The sequence below is a fragment of the Porites lutea genome, chromosome 4 (assembly GCF_958299795.1).
Source record: "Porites lutea chromosome 4, jaPorLute2.1, whole genome shotgun sequence".
In the NCBI taxonomy this organism is placed as follows: Eukaryota; Metazoa; Cnidaria; class Anthozoa; order Scleractinia; family Poritidae; genus Porites; species Porites lutea.
The window spans coordinates 7479117-7498280 of NC_133204.1; the positions used below are offsets into that span (position 1 = coordinate 7479117).

Here is a 19164-nt window from a genome sequence, read left to right on the forward strand (position 1 = left end):
ACAAAATAATAGTCCATTCTGCAGTTACACTATGCAGTCAACCTTCTCGGATAATCCGGGAGACTCCAAATTTTGGACCGTATCTCCCGGTCTCCAGATTAGAGTCTGAAATCTCCCGGATAATCGCCGAAGTTTGCCATTTGTTATAGACTCGACTCTCTGACAATGAAATTTCAAATATTTTACGTTGTTTGAGCTATTTTTGTGTTGACACCTAACGTTTTCTCATAAACTTCTGTATGCCATTGTAATATAAACAATAATGTGATTGGTGGGAAGTAAACCAATCAGGTCAAATGTTACAATACCAACAACATCTTTTTGGCCGCGAAAAAACGTGGCGCGTTTTGTGTCATCTCAAACTTTAATGGCGATAGGAATCAACGGGTATTTTTGTGCAAATGACGTCATGTGCCGTGCTTTATGACGTCAGCTATCATATGGAAAAGCTTAGATTGGTTCATGATCAACGCAGTAGAGACAAAAGTTCGTTTTTTTGGGGGAAAAACTTTGTTGGTGTAACTAAAATACGATAGAAGGAGCTGTTACTGAAGTATCTTAAGATCGGGATTTGTAAAAGAAAAATTCCGGTGTAGCGTATTACCTGGCAGGTCCCCTTAGACCAACCTCGTCCCCAGGGCTTTTCCCTTAAGATATGGGTGGGGAGGGAAAAGACTTTTCCCGCCCCACTCATTTTTTAGGGGAAAAGCCCTGGGACGAGGTTGCCCTTGGATGGTATCTTTAGGGAACAGGCCTACAAGCTGGCTACGCCCCTGGTGTCACAAAACTCCTTTGTTCAAGATTTATTTTGAAACTTTTTTTGTTTGAAGTGCGATATGAGCAGGATTTCTGCCAAATTTCGTCAAATATTAATGAGTCATTTGTATCCATTGCCTATGAAAATCAAGAAAAAATTAGCCTGCGTAGCAAGCGTTTCCAGTCGAGATATAGCGCGAAAGTTGGAACGGGAGCAAAAAAAGATGGAATGGGGAGGAGGATGGGGAGGGGGAGGGGAGAGGGATGGGGGAATGGGGTTTGCGGGCAAGCGTTTCCTTCTCTCCCCTCCCCCTCCTCCGTCATTCCTTTTTTTTTTTGCTCTCGTCCCAACGTTCTCGACGAACTCGCGCGGAAACGCTTGCTACGCAGGCTAAGAAAAAACAAGAGCTCTCACATTGCTGTACACGCAATGTGTCAAAGGCGACGAAAGCACAAAAATTTTCTACAGACAACTTCTGGGCATATATCCCAGCTTGACCGCGCACTGTTTTTCTTCAAAAGGTTATTGGCTGCATTTCTCCTCATGATAAGGATGTTAACATACACAGAAAAGGCATAAAGCATTTATAGAGAAACTGTGTTCATCCACCTTAATTGCCTCAGGTAGACTAAGGCAAGTCTCAGTTTCAGCGAAAAGATAAAGGGACGTGAAAAAAAAGGAAATGTGGTCGAGTGTCTTTCTCTTTACAGGCCTACTTAAAAAAGGAAGATAAAAAAAAAGGAAGAAAAGGGCCGGTAAACAGACCACTAAATTAATTTACACGTTGGTTACCTGCCAGTTGTCATCAAATGCAAAAATTATAACCTAATACGCTTTAGTAAAAAAAACTAAAGAAATTCTATTCAAGCCAAGTAAACATCGACCTATAAACAATGTTTTCCAGCACAGCCGTTCGTTCGTAAAGTAAAGTGAAGATTCATTAAGATGGATTGGTTTTTACGAAGTTGCATTTTAACATCGATCAAGGCAGAAAAAAAAGGTAGTTAACCAGGGCGTGAAATAGACTTTTTGGTAAGAGCCACTAGGCTACATCATTGACGTTTCAAAGTGGTGGGCAGTTCAACAAAAAACTAAACCAAACGAAAAAACTAGAACCAAAACAACCAGGAAATAATGGTTTGCTAAATATTATTTATGAGCTGAGACAGTTTGAGACCCTCTAAAAGTCGGTACGAAATTTTAACCTTAAAGATTGGAGTTAATCTACTTGAAAACCAAGATGGTGTTCAAAGACACTGAAGACAGATCACTTTCCTAGTAAATTATGTGCCAGTTTTGTATGCCAATCGCGGCAACAGACATTGAGTTGCAGTTTCGCGTCTTTTTATCTCGCGATTTTGACCCAAATTCTTGTTAAGACCAGGCTTAACGGCTTAAAGGCAGCTACGCTATTAAAAATGACTCTCGAGTAGTCTTACAAGTGAGATCCCATCACTCAGGCGGCAAGAAAACTATTTTCACAGAGAAACGGCTATAAACCATGAAGATTGTTACGTTCTTGGTAGCATTGTTTTCTAGTTTGAACGCCAAGTAGAGCCGTGTGTGTCAGTAGCTTAGCAATGTACTTGTGGCTAAAAATGACTGAAAATGTCAAATAGCTGACTGATGTAGGTTGAAAATAATAGTGGAACCACGCCGCACCCTGGAGGAACGCCGAAAAATAAGTGGAGCCAATTTGAACATGTTTATTGATATTTCCGCAGAGAATCACAGTTAGGTTTATCAACGCTATAAAACAACAACCAGACTTACGCGATCTCGGTTGCACGTTAGTCGCTTTGGTAGGGGCCGGCGTGTAACGCTTAATAATTTAGGACAATATAAAACAAAAGAGGAATTGGTCCCCGGCCTCTGCCGCACCAAAAACTGCTGGAAGGTTTTGACAACCGAAAAAACTACCTACTGAATGGGCGTTTATAAGTGATAGCTTGAGACTAATAAAAGTCATAAATATAACAAGACAGGAAGTAGAAATCCACGATCATCACTCAGACGCTAAGAAAACCACTTTCACGTACGTCGGAAACTGCCATTAACAATGAAGACTGTTTTACTCTTGGGGTTTTTAGTCTGCTTGATTTATACTGCTGTGGAAGCTCAGTTTATTTCTCAATCTCTATCTGACTAGTATCTTATACACAACCGGCCTTTCTTATGACTCTGCGGGGCATCTTGAGCTTTATCTTTGCTCGGGTAATCTGAGGATAAAGAGTAAAGGTCAGTAAAGAAAAAGGCCTCTCAATACAAGAAAACATCATTTACGAAAAGATGAACTGAAACAACTTTATCGTCGGAGGGTGATAAATTTATGATCAGTAGGAAAGGTTGGCAACACCAAACTGTCCGGTTAAAAGTCAGGTATATATTTCCACTCGATTTCAAATACATATGCAAAAAGTTGGACTGGGATTGTTTGATTCCTGGCAGCTTTCCCATTTTATTAAAATCCTCTTCTGCAATTCAAGGAAATATTTACTAGTTTACAAAACTAAAACTCGCAAGAACAGTTAGCTGGTTTAAAAAAAAATCGCACCCTGCAAATTTACATTGATTTGTAGACACAGAGTAACTTTCAATTTGTTGAAAGAGGAGTATCTCACTTCTGTGTGCTTTATCCTCCCAAAATTCCTTTTCATCAATCATCGATCGATTTAACGACGTACAACTTATTTACCCTTTGTCCGCTGTTACAAGAGAGAGATTCTTATCCTTAGCATCATCTATGGTCAAAACTATCGAAAAATAAATAAAAGTAATTGAAAACGTCATACTCTCACGAGGTTTATACGAAGGGCATAAAGCCATACGTGAACTAGTTTTCATGGTCTCACGAACGTTTCTTTGATGGGGTGTGTCACACTTTTAAATAAATAAACACGGTGAAACAAAAGATGAATTGGCCTCCATCTGCTGCACCCGTAACTCCTTAGAAGTAATTACAACAAAAAAAAGTTTCCGACTGAATGGATGTTTATAATTTATAATTTGGTGCTAATAAAGGCCGTAAGAATAATACTAGAAATCAACAGAGGACAACTGCCATCACGTTAGAGGGTAAAAGGACCATTCACGCCAAACCAGCTTTTTACAATGAAGATTGTGATGTTCTTGGGGTTGTTAGCTTGCCTGTTATGTACCGCTGTGAAAGCTGATAAAGGAAAAGAGGGTAAGCTCTTTTAATTTTCATCTAGTTCGTTTTGTGAAGGCGCCGTTTCTTTTAATAGAGAACTTTATGTTCGAAGACGAGAACGACAACGAGTTCGAGTTTTTTCGCAAATTCGCAAAAAAATAGACACCCCGGAAAGCTTCATTGTTTTTTTGATTCAGTAAAAAAGTTAGCACTGTTATCTTTATTGAAGGAGGTTAAGCCCTCTCCCGATAGTTAAAACTTCTATTATTTGACAACTTGTTTCCGCCATTACGACATTCTAGCTAAAACTCGTCGTAGAATGACAACCGCTACCACGTTTTTTTCGGCCAAAATGACGCTGGTTTAAGTGCGAACACTTCTAAGTATAGTCGTAGTCGTTCTTGTCTTCGAATCTAACGGTCTCTTTTAACAAACTGGCACTACAACGTTCGTTTTCGTGAATCAAGAGATTTAAATTTCTCTTTATTCTCAGCTGATTCCACCAAAGATCAAACTCAAGATGGCGGGAGCCACAAGCTAGGTAAGATTTTTCTTTCCTCATACATAATATACTGGCCAAACTGCGTAGTTGTCTTGTGTGGCTTGAATGGATGCCAGTTTTTTAGATGTCCCAAAAAATTCCTTCTTTTTGGTAGGGAAACAGAACGTTATATTCCAATTCCCTGATCTTTGGACATCTTTAGTACTCTTAATTAAATGGTAGGAAAAAAAACGTCTCTTAAAACCAACTACCCTTTTCTGTCAGTTAGCAAGGAAATTTATCGCGAATTTACCTTGATCTTTCTTAGCTGCTCTCCTTTTTTCCCAGGCTTTCGTTTTGTTAACCTCTTTATCGCCTTTCTTTCCTACAGAATTGTGGCTGGCCAACTTTCTAGGAAAGGCGGAAATTTTATCTGAAAAGATTAGAATTGGTACTTAATGTTTTGCCAAAAGTTAGCCAGTATTTTGTGTTTAACTCTCTTTTTTGCTTCCCATTATAATCTAACCTCGGCTTCACTGATCTATAAGTAAAGAAGAAAACACATGTTAAAAGCGTTTTAAAAATTGGAATAGACGCAATAATGGAATCGCCCATAAACTAACGACCGGACGCCTAATAAATGTTTATCGGTACCGAAAATGAGTTTTGGTTAAAATTGTTGCTTTTAAGGTGGCTCCGTAATTAATACAAGAGCATTTTGCTGTGACAAATTTCCCGTCGTAACTTTTTCGATTTTAACGCGATGGCTGCGAAACTTTACAAAAAACAACAGATATTATTCCGCAATAAAACGAAATATTCCGATTTCATTGATGGTAAATATTTCTTGAGAAATTAGCGCTTAAAAGGACCCTACTGTTCAAAGAAAATCGCGTCTAGTAAAAAATTTTGCTGATATTTTTTACTGAAATTTCTGGTATCGACTTTAATTGATATAATAAATATGCCAGAGGAATTTCAGAAAAATCGTTGGAGCAGAAGTCCGTAACTAAAAGTGGCTCAAAATTCAGCTGTGAAATTGTTTTGGAATTTCAAAAATAAATTACTATGAGGAAGAAGGAGACACCAGTTTGAATTTTCAGGACAAGTAAATTCAGTGATTGCTAATTCTGAAAACAGAAGCCGATTGCCTATCGTGCTATTCTTTAAAAGGTACTTTTCAGTTTTAGAAGCACTATAAATTGCTCCAAACTTTGCTTTGAAGTCGAATGACTTGTTCTTCGACATTTTTAAAATATCCCTTGGCAGTTTTGGTTCAAACTCCTGCTACATACATTTTGATGTATTGCAATGCATCCTCAACGGCTTTTCCTGCTGTACGTTGTTTCCAATTCAGGAAAAAGGTATTGGGATTGTAAGCTACCTTGTATCGAAGCTCAGATAGAACTGTCCAGCACCTTTGTTTATGACCAGAAAATAAGCACGAGCGGCAGCTCTGCGAGGAATTCGCACCTCAGCCAGGGGAGACGAATGACAATGATGCCCATGTCTGTGAACCGATCTTTTTAAACATGTATTGCAGAGCAAAACATAATAATCAAGAAAAAAAAATACTCATTCATTTAAGGAAGGAGTGACAAAAATTTCAGAGTTGTAAATTTATTCACGGCCACTATTTTTGCGATAATTTTATTTTGCACTGTGATGTTATTCGGTTCACAGGCATGGTCATCATTGTCGTTCGTCCCCCCCTGGGTGAGGTGCGAATTCCTCGCAGAACTGCCGCTCGTGCTCATTTTGTAGTCATAAACAAAGGTGCTGGACAGTTCTATCTGAGCTCTGATACGAGGTAGCGTCCAATCTCAATACTTTTTTCCTGAATTGGAAGTAACGAACAGCAGTAAAAGTCGTTGAAATTGCATTGCAATACATCAAAATGTATGCAGCAGGAGTTTGAGCCAAAACTGGCAAGGGATATTTTAAAACTGTCGAAGAACAAGTCATTCTACTTCAGAGCAAGGTTTGGAGCAATTTATAGTGCTTCTAAAACTAAAAAGTACCTTTTAAAGAATAGCACGATAGGCAATCGGCTTCTGTTTTCAGAATTAGCAATCACTGAATTTACTTGTCCTGAAAATTCAAACTGGTGTCTCCTTCTTCCTGATAGTAATTTATTTTTGAAATTCCAAAACAATTTCACAGCTGAATTTTGAGCCACTTTTAGTTACGGACTTCTGCTCCAACGATTTTTCTGAAATTCCTCTAGCATATTTATTATATCAATAAAAGCCGATACCAGAAATTTCAGTAAAAAATATCAGCAAAATTTTTTACTAGACGCGATTTTCTTTGAACAGTAGGGTCCTTTTAAGCGCTAATTTCTCAAGAAATATTTACCATCAATGAAATCGGAACATTTCGTATTATTGCCGAATGATATCTGTTTCTGTTTGCAAAGTTTCGCAGCCATCGCGTTAAAAACGAAAAAGTCATGACGGGAAATTTGTCACAGCAAAATGCTCTAGTATTAATTACGGAGCCACCTTAAACGCTTTGAAAAATAAAGTTTTTATTTGCCAGTTATTTTCATTTTCTGTTAGAGTGCACTTCATAGGAAGCCCAAGAAGTAGGTTGTCTACATGGAGGATCCTGTTTTGCTGTCGAAATCGCAGGAGCACGGCATACAGCTTGTCACTGTACAGCAGAGTTTACAGGCAAAAGATGTCAATATCAGGCGGTTGATCCAGAGCTTCTTAGCAGTGGACACTAAATTTGTTCTGAACAAACTCGATTGCTAAGTTGTTCATCGAAATTGTCATGTCATTTATAATACTTACCTCAGAAAATAAAATAATGGTAAACGAGAGTGAACTAAGGCTGTTTATGAGTTTTAAAGGTCTGTTTGTTTGGTTGACAAAAACTCAGAACAGCATTTATTTGCATTTGTTGATTCTTGTTGGCGAAAGAATTAATAAGCGTTAACTCGCCTGAGACTAATAATCTCTGGGTTGTGCCAAAATTATTCAATTTCTATTCCCTGCCGCTTTCATTGTCGAACAAGTTGTTTCAGTTTCGGTTCTCTGATTCTTGGCACCTAGATCGTGCACATATTATGAGGACGAAATCAAACTAACTCTTCCTACCACGAAAAACAATCGTTCACTTTACCCTCCACCACCACCACGTTATTTGTATTGTTTTCCCTCCACCACTGCCAACACACCATTTCTATAATTAATAATTGTTTTCACACCGCTACCACCACTACCATCACATTTCTATTGTTTTCCCTCCACCACGATAACCACCTCCACTTATCTATTTTTTCCCTCCACCACTACCACCACCACCATCACCGCACTAACAGCGAGACCTTCGTCGATCTTTAAATAACTAGTCAAGAAAACCTTTCCAACCGCTTAAACCACTTAAAAAATAGCACATGACCATATCTTAACGAGGTTCCTATGCTTTTCATTCATGAGATAAGAGAAAAGGTTACGACGTCATCGGCGTTAATGTATTCCACTTCAAACTAATGGCATTCCACTTCAAAAAAAGGCCTAAAACATTCCTACCATACCTCTAACTAACAACTTAAAGACAACAAACGCAATAATGGATGCAGTTAAAATAGAATTGAAAAAAAAGCAACAGTGCGAGGAAATGACGAAAGTGTAGGTTAAAGCTCCTCATTTGCCTTGGACTCCGTCTTCCCTGTAACATCCACCTGCAATCCACGATTTCCCTTGTCTAAGTTTGGCTTATCTACTTCCAAGTTGAGAGTGTTGTTGATAGGTCCATCGTTATCACGATCGTGAATTTTTCGATGAAAGCATACAAAGCAATAATAGTTGATGTATTTCAGTTCCTCGATGGCTGCCATCACAGAGTTTAAGACGCCTGAAACGATACACAAAGCTAACATGGCAAGCAGTCCAAATAATAAGCAGCGAGCTCCTTTGAGAGCATCTCCCTTGGAACTGTTAAGTAAGTAAATCTTGCTTGCATTAGGACTTTTTAAAACTAACTGTTTCAACGGTATTGGTTGATTTGCTGATACAAAAAAGTCGCCAAATCCAATTGTGCTGAATGATACAAAACAAAAGTAAACACCTTGGACAAAGGTCCAGTTCTGAGATCGCATGAGTAGCCTACCATATACAATTATCGAGGATACCATAATTAAGAACAAGATTACAGCACTTTTCGTCTTCACATGTTTTACATCTTGTCTGTTGAGAACTGTCCTTTCAAACGTGGCTACCACTGTTCTGATCCTATGGGCCACAAGTTGACCTACAGACTTTAACGTGAGTAATGATAAAGGAATCCCCATTAAACAGACGAAAATGCACAATATCTGACCATCACTTGTTTGAGGAGTTATGTATCCATAGCCTAAAAATACACGAGACAAAAATGACAAAATTTGTGCTTGGTAACACTGGTGAAATAGGAAAAAAAATTAAGTTAAGAAGACTTAAGAAGGTTGTCTGTTTCAACCGCCTGAATTCCAGGGCCCAGTTTTCTTCGAAAGAATTTTCTAGAATAATTTTTCCAATTCTTTTTAAAGTATTCAATCATCAAATAGTAAGCAAAAAGAATTAAACAAAAATTGGCTTTTTAAGATTTCATATGGGCAAAAGCTACAATCTTGGACAAAAATGTTGAGAAAAATGGACGTTACCATGACTAGCTGTTGAAAGTACTTGTAACTACAAATACTCCTCTTCCCCCAAAAAACAATGTTTAAGTCCGGTTCGATCATTTCTGATCCCGACTAAACAACCTGACTAGGGTGGGGCGAGGGGAGGGGGCATAGCAGTAACAAATCCGTGGAATAGGCGTTCTGTGCGTAAGAAAGTGCAAAATTATTAACACTTTCTGTCCAAGGTTGTAGCTCATTCTCTCCTGCTCTGGGTTATCCTAATACAGCTTTGAACAACCTGGTCCAGGAGTCCAGGCTTTAGAACAGCTTGTGTGCAAATGGTCCATCCACAGCAGGGGCGTAGCCAGGATTTTTCAAAGGGGGGATCACAGCAGGGACACCATCCGGGGATCGCCGACTATATATGGTTTATACCGCTGCTCTCCTTCGTGTATCAGCGGGCTCAGTCGTATTATCGCGGCATGAAGGCCCATTTTAACTAACGACAAGAGCCGCTGACGAAAATACTTTACAAAAAAACAAATTTTAAAAAAGTGGTGTTTTCAACAATGGCTTTTACGGCCAAGATATTGTCATGGCGTTTTCGCCATCTGAATATTGTAGGTTGTTTGATCAAAAGAAGGCCTACCACGGGGGGTCACGGGCACCCCAGGACCCCCCTAGCTACGTCCCTGCACAGCGTGGCTCCAATCAGTACCGAATAACGGATCCAGAAATTGAGATAGAGGGGAGGGGGCTTCTATAAAGTATCCAGCCAAAATTAAGCATTTTAGTCCTTCAGGGACATTAGATCAACCACTACAGTTCAACCACTGCGACGGCCCGAAATTGCTCAACATCTTACTCATAAGGATTAAACAAACAAATACCATTTAAGAGATTTTATTATTAAACCTGAATAATTATCTCGAAGGATTAAGTACCCGAAGTCTAATTATGTTGTTTGCAAAGCAAAATTAAGTAGAATCGAGTCACTTTAAAGTTGCAAACACTTTTCCGGCGATAGTTCTGAGTTTTGCCTGATATTTCAATGTCACATAGTAGCCTGTCATCACTCTACAATGCCTTAGTGCACATGCAAAGAATATGAGGATGATTATACTTAGAAAAGTGCTTTTTTTCTACCAAATGAGCTCACCGACAAAGAACATGCATGTATGAGAGAATCGTAAGAGCTATTTCACAGATCTTTAACGAATTTAGAGTTGCTCCTTTGTGATTTCTGTCAAATCATTATTAATTATCTTTCACCCGGTCCAGCTCTCGTGCTTTCATTGTTAGTAATGGATTAGCATTTATGTTCAATACTTCGTTCCTTTGGTGAGCTGTGCGTTTTGATGTTAATAGGTGACTGTAATTATTTTTTTCAGTTTCTTATTATCATTTAAACTAGAAGCCAAAAGATAAAACAAAACGTCTATCAGCGACTGAACGCCAACGATCCCTGAAAGCTCCATCCACATAACATCATAGATGAAGACAATCATTTGACAAAAAGGATGCCAGTCATGAAGAATTTCAAAATTTTCGTCCAATCTCAAACTTAAAATTTGTTTCTAAATTAATCGAAAAGGTTATTGCTTGGCAACTAAATGATCATATCCTCGATCAGTAGCTAGATGAGAAGTTTCAGTCCTCTTCTGTATGACTTTACGCTAATTATTATTATTATTATTATTATTATTATTATTATTATCATTATTATTATTATTATTATTATTATTATGTGCTCAATTTTTCTTTTTTTTTTTTGAAGATCTGCGAATTTAGGAGTACGAGATTTTTTATTCTTTTTAACTTGTTTTCTTTTTAATATCAGAGACGGATTGGTAATGACTTAATTTAAAACCCTGGACTGCCTGCAAGAGTTAGTGACCGCATCTGAGCCGCAAGAAATGTATTTGTGAAATCGTTATTGACACAGTGATTGCTATTTTTATTATTTATACTATTCTTAATGTTATATAGTGCTTAATTCTTACTCCAAATATTTCTGTAAATTATGTACATATTTTTTAAAGTTGAATAAAATTATTATGTGCTCAATTGTCAGCGTTCTCTTACGCCGCTTTATGGTTGGATTTTTACTGTCACGTAAAATTGCGTCAATAATAAAAGATTCTGAGTCAAGTTTACGTCAAACGGCCAAAAGTGAATTTGTACCACGTGACTAAGTTTTTCCTTTCCTTTTCTTTTACTGTTCATCACTTCTACAAAAAAAATTAGTAGTTTCACGCCAGTTTTGTCCATAAGAATTGTTTGGGACTGTTTTTAACTTCTCGTTGTCCCTTTTGTAAGATTCGAAACTTAAATCTGACGTTTGTCGTTTGCCGTAAACGTGATTCTAAATCTCCCCAATGTATAAACGGTTGCGCGCAAAAGTAAAAGTTGAACCTCGCTCAACTTTGACGCTTGCGCGCGACTTTTCATACATTGCCTCTATTCTATGTACACACGTAAAAAATTGCGCGACAGATCCGACTGATTCGTGCGGTTGATAATTTCTCGTCAGGTAAATTAAATACCCAGAGGAAATATTTTTAATAGTTGTCTTCGTCTCATGCTAATAAACTTTGCCCATCTTTGATTCATAGTTGTATTAAGATGTTTTCTTACCGATTGTCGTTACAGCTTGGAACACGAACTCCATCGCTGCAAAATAAGTCCATTGTGGTTTTGGTTCACTCAGAGCCTGATATGCCATGTTTGTAAAGTTATTAAACTCGTCGATTGTCATATTATACTTCGATGCCATAGAATGGAATAAAGTGTTCAGCAAATGGTATTTTGCTAAGACATCTTCCTGCTCTCTGTATTCCAGCAGCGCAAATAGCCAAGAGCAAACCGAGATAAATACGAAAAAAACCAGAAGCCGAAGAAGTGCTGCTTTAAGGAACCGATCCATCCTTCAAACACTGCACCTGCATCGATGAAGACTTCTTCATGGACCATTTGAAATGCCTGCTAAGATCCTTTGTTCAAGATCAAAGAGTTTATTTTGTTATGTTTATAATTAACATTTTAATTAAAAGTTCATTTCTCCCTTAGGTACACTGTCTTTTCTTCATGTACATTCAGTCGCCCTTTAATTCATTTTAGTTGAAAACAAAATTGCAGTTGAGTTTCCATATGAGATAAAATGAGTCTACTACATACTAAGTTCATTAATTTTTAAGTAATTCTCCTGGACACCCGGCAGTAAAAATTTTCCACTTTAATGAGATTTCCAAGTATAGTTATAAAATTGAAATGTCATGTTTTCTTATAGGGAATTATATAAAGTATATGACATTTGGTCAGTTGTGCTCGGTTTGGTTTACATTTTCAGTCACTCTTATCATACTCCCAGCAAACCAGCTAGGTTATTAATAGGCCAAAATTGAAACCTAAAATTAAGCCAGGGCATTACATTAATTTTACCTAACGTATTTTCATTTACTCTGCTATGAGTTTGTCTATATTTTGTTTACTTTGCTTTTCCTACGTGAATTATTTATCGTTAACAAATCAATTAAACATTGTCCATAAAGGAAATTGATTTCGAGGTTAGTGACGACAGCATTCGCTGTTTTCCTTTGGTTGAATTTTGACGTCGATGACTGGTCCACTCTCTAATTAAAGATCCAATTGTCAAGTTAATCAGCAATTATTGGATGAGGGGGAGTATGAGCTGAAGAATTATGCAGACCGAGGTATCCGAGGGGGATAATATCCTCCGAGACCTGCATAGTTACTTAGATCATACGAAAGCCGAATCCAATAAGAGACCTTATCCACGATACCCATCATTTTTGCACGCGCTTTAGGATTGATGGGATAAAAGCAATGTTACGTGGTATTTCAGGGGGCAAAGAAGTGATAAAATTTGCCGATACAAGAAATCGTGGTCGAGTTTGTTTATTCTCTCAAAACAAGACGGTGATTTAATATAGTCATGCACAAACTAACAGGTTGAGTTTCGAAGATTTTTATGTCATTGTTGCTCCCTGTTAGGACATATACCGTCGCTACTGCATCCAAAAAAGTAACAGTGATCACTTTCACCTTTAATTTGTCATTGTCGTCTTAAGATAAAAAGGTTTTCATTTTCTGTTGTCTAGAATAAACAAAGCAAATTTTATAACATGTTTGCCCTCTGAGAAACCACGTGACATCACTTTTATCCCATCAGTCCTTAAGCGCGTGCAAAGATGGTGGGTATCGTGGATAAGGTCTATTATTTTAACATTCATTCAAATAATTCCTAGTTTTAAAATCAAGCTGAGACCGTGACATGCTTAATACCTCTATCGATGTTAATTTTCTGTCTTCACTCGCCTGTTTCTCGGAAAGTTAAGAATATAAAGGGATCTTAAGTTCTGCATATCAGTTTTCCAAGTACCACATGTCATCTGTCGAGTTGTTCTGGCTAAACACGTGATGTGGTTAAGATGGACGGTCGTGTGTTTAAGTGCTCCGCGTAACATTTCGTAAATTTCTGATGTTTAAGTGTTCCTTCTGCTTTTTTCTATTTGTTTTGTTATCTTGTTTCGTGTGTCTTATTATGCCTGAGTTATGTACTTGCCTTGTTTTATGTTAGTTTAAATTCTATTTACTGTATAGTAGTGTCTTCACTGTTATTTAGTCCATCTATATAAAAATCTTGTTTTGTAATATGTCTTCAGCTCCCCCCGCCTCGATTAGTTTATAAGCTATTTGCGGGTGGGAAAGTAATGTAATTAGTTATTTTCCAATTTTCAATAAAGTTGTTGTTGTTGTTGTTGTTGCTGTTCTTACTATATTTTCAGGCAGTAGGTTGGCTATTTCGTCTTCGACAAACGTGAGAAATGTTACGCCATTTTGTAGTGCTCTCTCCTCCCCAGGACTTCTCGGTTGCCGTCCATCTTTCAAGTATTTATGCTGTACTATTAACGTCGTTTTCCAAATATCGCAAACTTCTCCCAAAATTTGGTCAAGGCTAGCTGACTATGGAGAATTAGCTTGGGATTTGAGCCAATCAGAGACGGAAAAATATTTTGAATGAATCGTTATCATTGTATAAAGCCAGGAGCCCATCAGGAGCCCCTCAAATGGGCTCCTGATAAAGCAGGTTTTTAGTAACAGACGCTATCATTAACCTAACTAGTCTTTACATAGTTATATTAAGAGTATTTTTCGCCACTATTTTATCTGTTAAGTCGGTTAATTTAGTTATTTTTCTTTTTTCAATTAACTACTCGTTTTGTGGAGGCGTGTGAGGCCGTGTGGTTAACACCTGTAACTCCTAATCTGGAGGTCGGGGGTTCAAGCCTCGCACGTCGCGTTATTTCCTTAGACAAGGAAATTTACTCCACTTTGTCTCTCTTCACCCAGGTGTATATATGGGTACCAGCGACATACTGCTGGGGGGTAACCCTGCGATGGACTAACATTCTGTCCAGGGAAGAGTAGCAATACTCCTAGGTGCTTCATGCTAATGAAACCGTGATAAGCTTCGGCCGTTTGGGCCCTTTGCTCGTGTGCACCTTTGCCTTGGCCCTTTACTCGTTTTAGCATTAAGTATGAAACATTAGATGTATTACTGAATAAGAAATATGTTATTTTGCAAGTTCGTGTTGACAAACTATACAAGCTATACATAACATTACATTACAAATGTATTAAATATTCAGTACAAAGAAGCCGCCCTTGATTGATTGCACCAAGACGTTGGGGCAAAACTTCCAGGCTTATTAATCTTAAATCTTTAATTTTAATTTGTTTGGGACATCGTTTATGCTGATTACTATGCCCGTTATTGTTATTTATTACAAAATAGGTAGTTTTAAGCTATGTCTGACGCTATTCCGGATTAGCTTTTCGTGCCGTCACGAAACGCTGTCCAGCATAGTATGAACACCTATCCAATATGCGACTCTCCACTCTAGAGATCGGCTCGGCGCATGCTCGCTCCGTTGCAGAAATCGCACCAAAATCCCCGTTCTCGTGTGTGAACAGAAGCCATATCTGGTATAGTTTTCGCGCCGGCGCAAAAGGTATCCAGTATAGTGTGAGCATAGCCTTAATCAATCAATCAATCAATCAATCAATCAATCAATCAATCAATCAATCAATTAAAAAGCGTCGTACCAACAAGTCGTGCTGCGCTCTTTAATCCGAATAAAAGCCGTGCGTCGATAAACTGTTTCCCAGGACACTTAAAATGATAAGTTAGTGTGTCATAAGTAAGTCATTCTTCATACAAATGACGTCGCCTGTACTCTCTTCATTTACTGTAGCCTTCTTCGATCTTTTCTAGCGCTGCAGCATTGTCCGTCCGGAATCCAAAACTTTCCAAGCTCAAGATAGTTATATTGGTTTCCCGACGCTCTTGAGTGTTACTCTCTTCACTGCAAACGTCTTGCGCCTTTGTTTTTCGAGGAATACAACGACATCGAAGACAGCATTTTTGTTTTTCAAGGGCGGCCATAATAGCGTTTAGTACGCTGGAGACAACGCATAAACCGAAAATAAGGTAAAATGTAAAGAATATTTCAGAGAAAATGAAGGCAGTGACTTCCCCTGCGTTACCTGTTTTTGTTTGGTTCTGAAAACCACTTAAGTTACTTGCCGTTATCTCTTTTATCCCTTGTGATTTGTAAGGAACGTAATCACCAAAACCAATAGTTGTCAACGTTATAAACCAAAAATATATTCCCTCAAGGAGCCCCCATTCTGTTAAGGGCATCATAAACAAACTGTTTATCACAATTACCACCACCATCAACATGAACAAAATACTAGCACTCTTGGTTTCTACTTGTTTCGGGTCAGCTCTTTTCAGGATTTTCTTCTCGAACTTTGTGACGAATGCATTTACGCAGTAGGCTATGACTTCACCTATTGATTTTAAAGCCAGCATTGTAATGGGAATTCCTGTTAAAGACACAAAGATGCACAACATCCGGCCTATCTGTGTTTGTGGAGTGATATATCCATAACCTGGAGATCAAAAAAGGAGCACGTCTGTTCTGTCCTAATTTGCAGTAACTGCATGTCATAATTTTTCTAAAGGGCGGGACCAGCGATTTTTTGTTTCAACCGGAGAGACTAAAATATCCAACCTTTTGAAAGGACTAAAGGCAGCACATTCGCCTCAGTAGAAAGAGACATTAGTAACCTTACAATCCAAAAACGGCGACATTGATTCATGAAAAGTTCGCTCATATATAGACTCCGCATCCTTTCAAACCATTTCGCGATTATCTCAAGTCGCCAGGTACTTAAAAGAAGGGAATTTATGTTGGAGCTGAAGAGAGGGGCCGTTCCCGGGTTCAGACAGAGATGTTTCAATTTATCGCCTTGCCGTTCCTGTCCTCAAAAAAGCTTAATATTTGGTAATTTCACGTCGTAGTCAGCAGGGACGGCAAAGAAAAAAAAGTGTGATACACGTGCAGAATTGTAGTTTTGCTAACTAAATCTATCGCTTTTTGACGTTGCCATTGCCGTCGCTGTCGCCGTCATTGTTCAGTAAGGTCCCTATTATTCGGGGACTAGTCGATGACAACGAGGAAGAGATTTACTCTTGAGGTTTTCTCTCGTATTCTTACAAAATAGACATGTACACCTGGAAAGCTTCATTGAACTTTTTTTCCCCAGAAAAAATTAGCGCGGTTATTTTTATTGAACGAGGCTAAGGCCTCTCCCGATAGCAAAATGATAAATCTTCTAACATTTGATAACTTGCTCCCGCCTCTACATCAAGTTCTTGCCTAAACCTGGAGTAGAATGAAAAGGTTATCATGTTTTCCCGCCAAATAGGGACATTAAGAGCCAAATATTTAAACGTAGTTTAGCCAGTGTTTAACAAAACCGCGTTCTAAGTCATTTTCAATTTGCCCATCGATTTTATCTAAGCATCATTTATTGTTAACAGTTTTATGAAAGCATATAGAGAAGACTAGAGAGGCATTTATCCTCTTAAGAAGAGATCTGGAGGTTCAAAGATTCGTTGAACCGCGGCTTAAATTAGACTTGGTTTAAATATTTGGCCCTAAAGTGATTCAACGACGCGATGGCAACCAGAACGTGCAAAACGCAATAGGTTTTATTATCAAAACAACAACTTTGCACGTGCATCACGCTTTTCCGGACATTTCTTTGCCGTTTTTGCGTGCAAACGCCTAAATTCGTGTTTTATGGTGAACCTAAACAAACAAAGGCGAAATTTTATTTGGGCTTTCTGAACTTGAATAAGGTCCCTCGGAATTCAAATTCAGTAGGGTTCGCGTACATTTGACAAAGTAAGTAAGTAGGAATAATCGCGATCAACACTGAAAAAACGCAAATTCACTTTAGGCTACGTTTTCGTTGCTGTCGCGTCGTTGCATCTGAAAGGTGATGTTACACGGGACGATTGGCAACGACGATTTTTTAGCGCAACGCAGGGTTCAAATGTTGGAACAATATTGCAGCCATTCGAAACAATGTAACAACGATGTTGAAACGCTGTGTTGCGCTAAAAATCGTCTTTGCGAATCTTCCCGTGTAACATCACCTTAAAGTCCCTAATACGCCACTTCCACATTTCCCATAATGCACCTTATTTGCCCCCCAAAATTTTGTTTAAGCGTTGTTTTCAATTTCTCTTGGGACGGCTGTAATACCCAGGAGAAAATGAAAAACAAAGATTATGCAAAATTTTGGGGGGCAAATAAAGTGCACTATGAAAAATATGGAAGTGGGGTATAGGGAGCTTAATAAGCAACGGCCTTTTGATCGATTTTGAGCGATGCACATCAACCGGAAGTATTATGTATTATTTCATAGCAGGCAACGTTTTTGCTAAAATGTTTGGGCAAATTGTCTGTATAAGAGTAAAGAAACGTAGCAAAACAAACGTGCTAGTGTCAGGGCATTTTCAACGATATAAGGCCTTACTTCCGGTTCAAGTGCGTCGCTCAAAAACACCTTTGCATAAGCTTCTTAATGTTTAATTACTCTGGTTCACGCGCGCCCACTACTTAACATTGAGAAAATCTCGTTCTTGTATTCGCCCTCGTCTAAGAATCTAAAGGTCTCTAAATTAGAACCCTGCGCTTATCCAACCGAGCCTATACCATTGGGAGGTCTGATGCCCAACCGCAAGGAGGTTCAATTTAAAAAGATGAAAAAATAAATCACTTTTCTTCTTTTTAGTAATTACCTTGTGTATGTGTTTTCTTAAATAAGGTGAATAGACCTTTTCAAGGGTTTTTTAAACTTTTGATTTCCGGAAAATCCATCGACACCACTGAAAAGAGCTCCTTAAAATTAGTAAAACTGTCAAGTTTGAAAGTGTTTTGTTGAAAACTGATATAGATAAACTTGCCCCACCACCATACCAACGTATGTAAATTTTCTCAACATTCCAAAGCTATATCTTCGCTTGCTAAAGACGTATCGCTATAAAATTTGGCAATTCTACTAATATTAAGGCGCTCTTTTTAGTGGTGTCGACGGATTTTCCCTAATTGGTCCATATAAAAAGTTGAAAAAACCATGAAAGATCTATTAAAGACAGCTAAGGTAATGTAACACTAAACGAAATAAGTCTCACTTTGCGAGGCTCGCTATGTATGACTGCCTCGAATTAAGACAGAGAATATTAGGAGATTTCTACCAATCTCGGATTATTTGTCAGCCTTTTTTGAAAGACTTCAGAATTGTTAAGCAAATAAAAACTAAATGTGGAATTGTGTTACTTACCAATAGTGGTAATAGCTTGCAAAACAAAATCCAATGAAGCAGGATAGTTCCATTGTGCTTTTGGTTCACTCATTGCTTCATACACCATACTTGAATAGTTGTTAAACTCCTCAATGGACATGTTGTATTTTGTTGACATGGACGCATACACGGCGAGTAACAACTGGCGTTTTGCTTCACTGTCGTTTTCTTCTGTATACTCCACCAAAACAAACAGCCAAGCGCTCAATGAAGCCCATAATAAGAATCCGAGTGCTCGAAAGATTGCCTTTTTGATAAGGGGGTTCATTTTTCTTGCGCAGTGGCCTCTAAAATAGTAAAACTAGAATTAGGCGTACACTAAGGCAATGCTAAGAGACTAAGAGTCGAAAAGTGTTTTAATTTACTTGCATTATTTTCCTTTAAATAATTCATTATATTTTCTCGTTGTAACGTTG

The 19164-nt window shown here is 38.2% G+C and overlaps 2 protein-coding genes and 1 long non-coding RNA gene across 3 annotated transcripts in view; 1 reads left to right on the top strand and 2 right to left on the bottom strand.

The window, feature by feature from the left end:
• Window positions 1-3808: 3808 nt before the first annotated feature.
• Window positions 3809-7123, top strand: LOC140932605 (uncharacterized). The gene is made up of 3 exons (XR_012164970.1): window positions 3809-3944; window positions 4402-4449; window positions 6951-7123. It is a non-coding gene; the product is annotated as an uncharacterized lncRNA (long non-coding RNA).
• Window positions 7124-8032: 909 nt separating this feature from the next.
• Window positions 8033-11959, bottom strand: LOC140934104 (potassium channel subfamily K member 15-like). Its single transcript, XM_073383789.1, has 2 exons — window positions 11639-11959; window positions 8033-8751 (listed from the first exon to the last, which is right to left on the bottom strand). Exons 1-2 carry the CDS (start codon window positions 11925-11927, stop codon window positions 8033-8035), a joined length of 1008 nt encoding a protein of 335 aa, XP_073239890.1. The 5' UTR covers window positions 11928-11959.
• Window positions 11960-15266: 3307 nt separating this feature from the next.
• Window positions 15267-19164, bottom strand: part of LOC140934105 (uncharacterized) — a 14549-nt gene continuing 10651 nt past the window's right edge. The window contains exons 5-6 of the mRNA XM_073383790.1: window positions 18728-19035; window positions 15267-15982 (exon numbers count right to left, since the gene is read on the bottom strand). Coding sequence (XP_073239891.1) covers window positions 15267-15982; window positions 18728-19035 — 1024 coding nt within the window. The remainder of the gene's footprint in view (window positions 15983-18727; window positions 19036-19164) is intronic.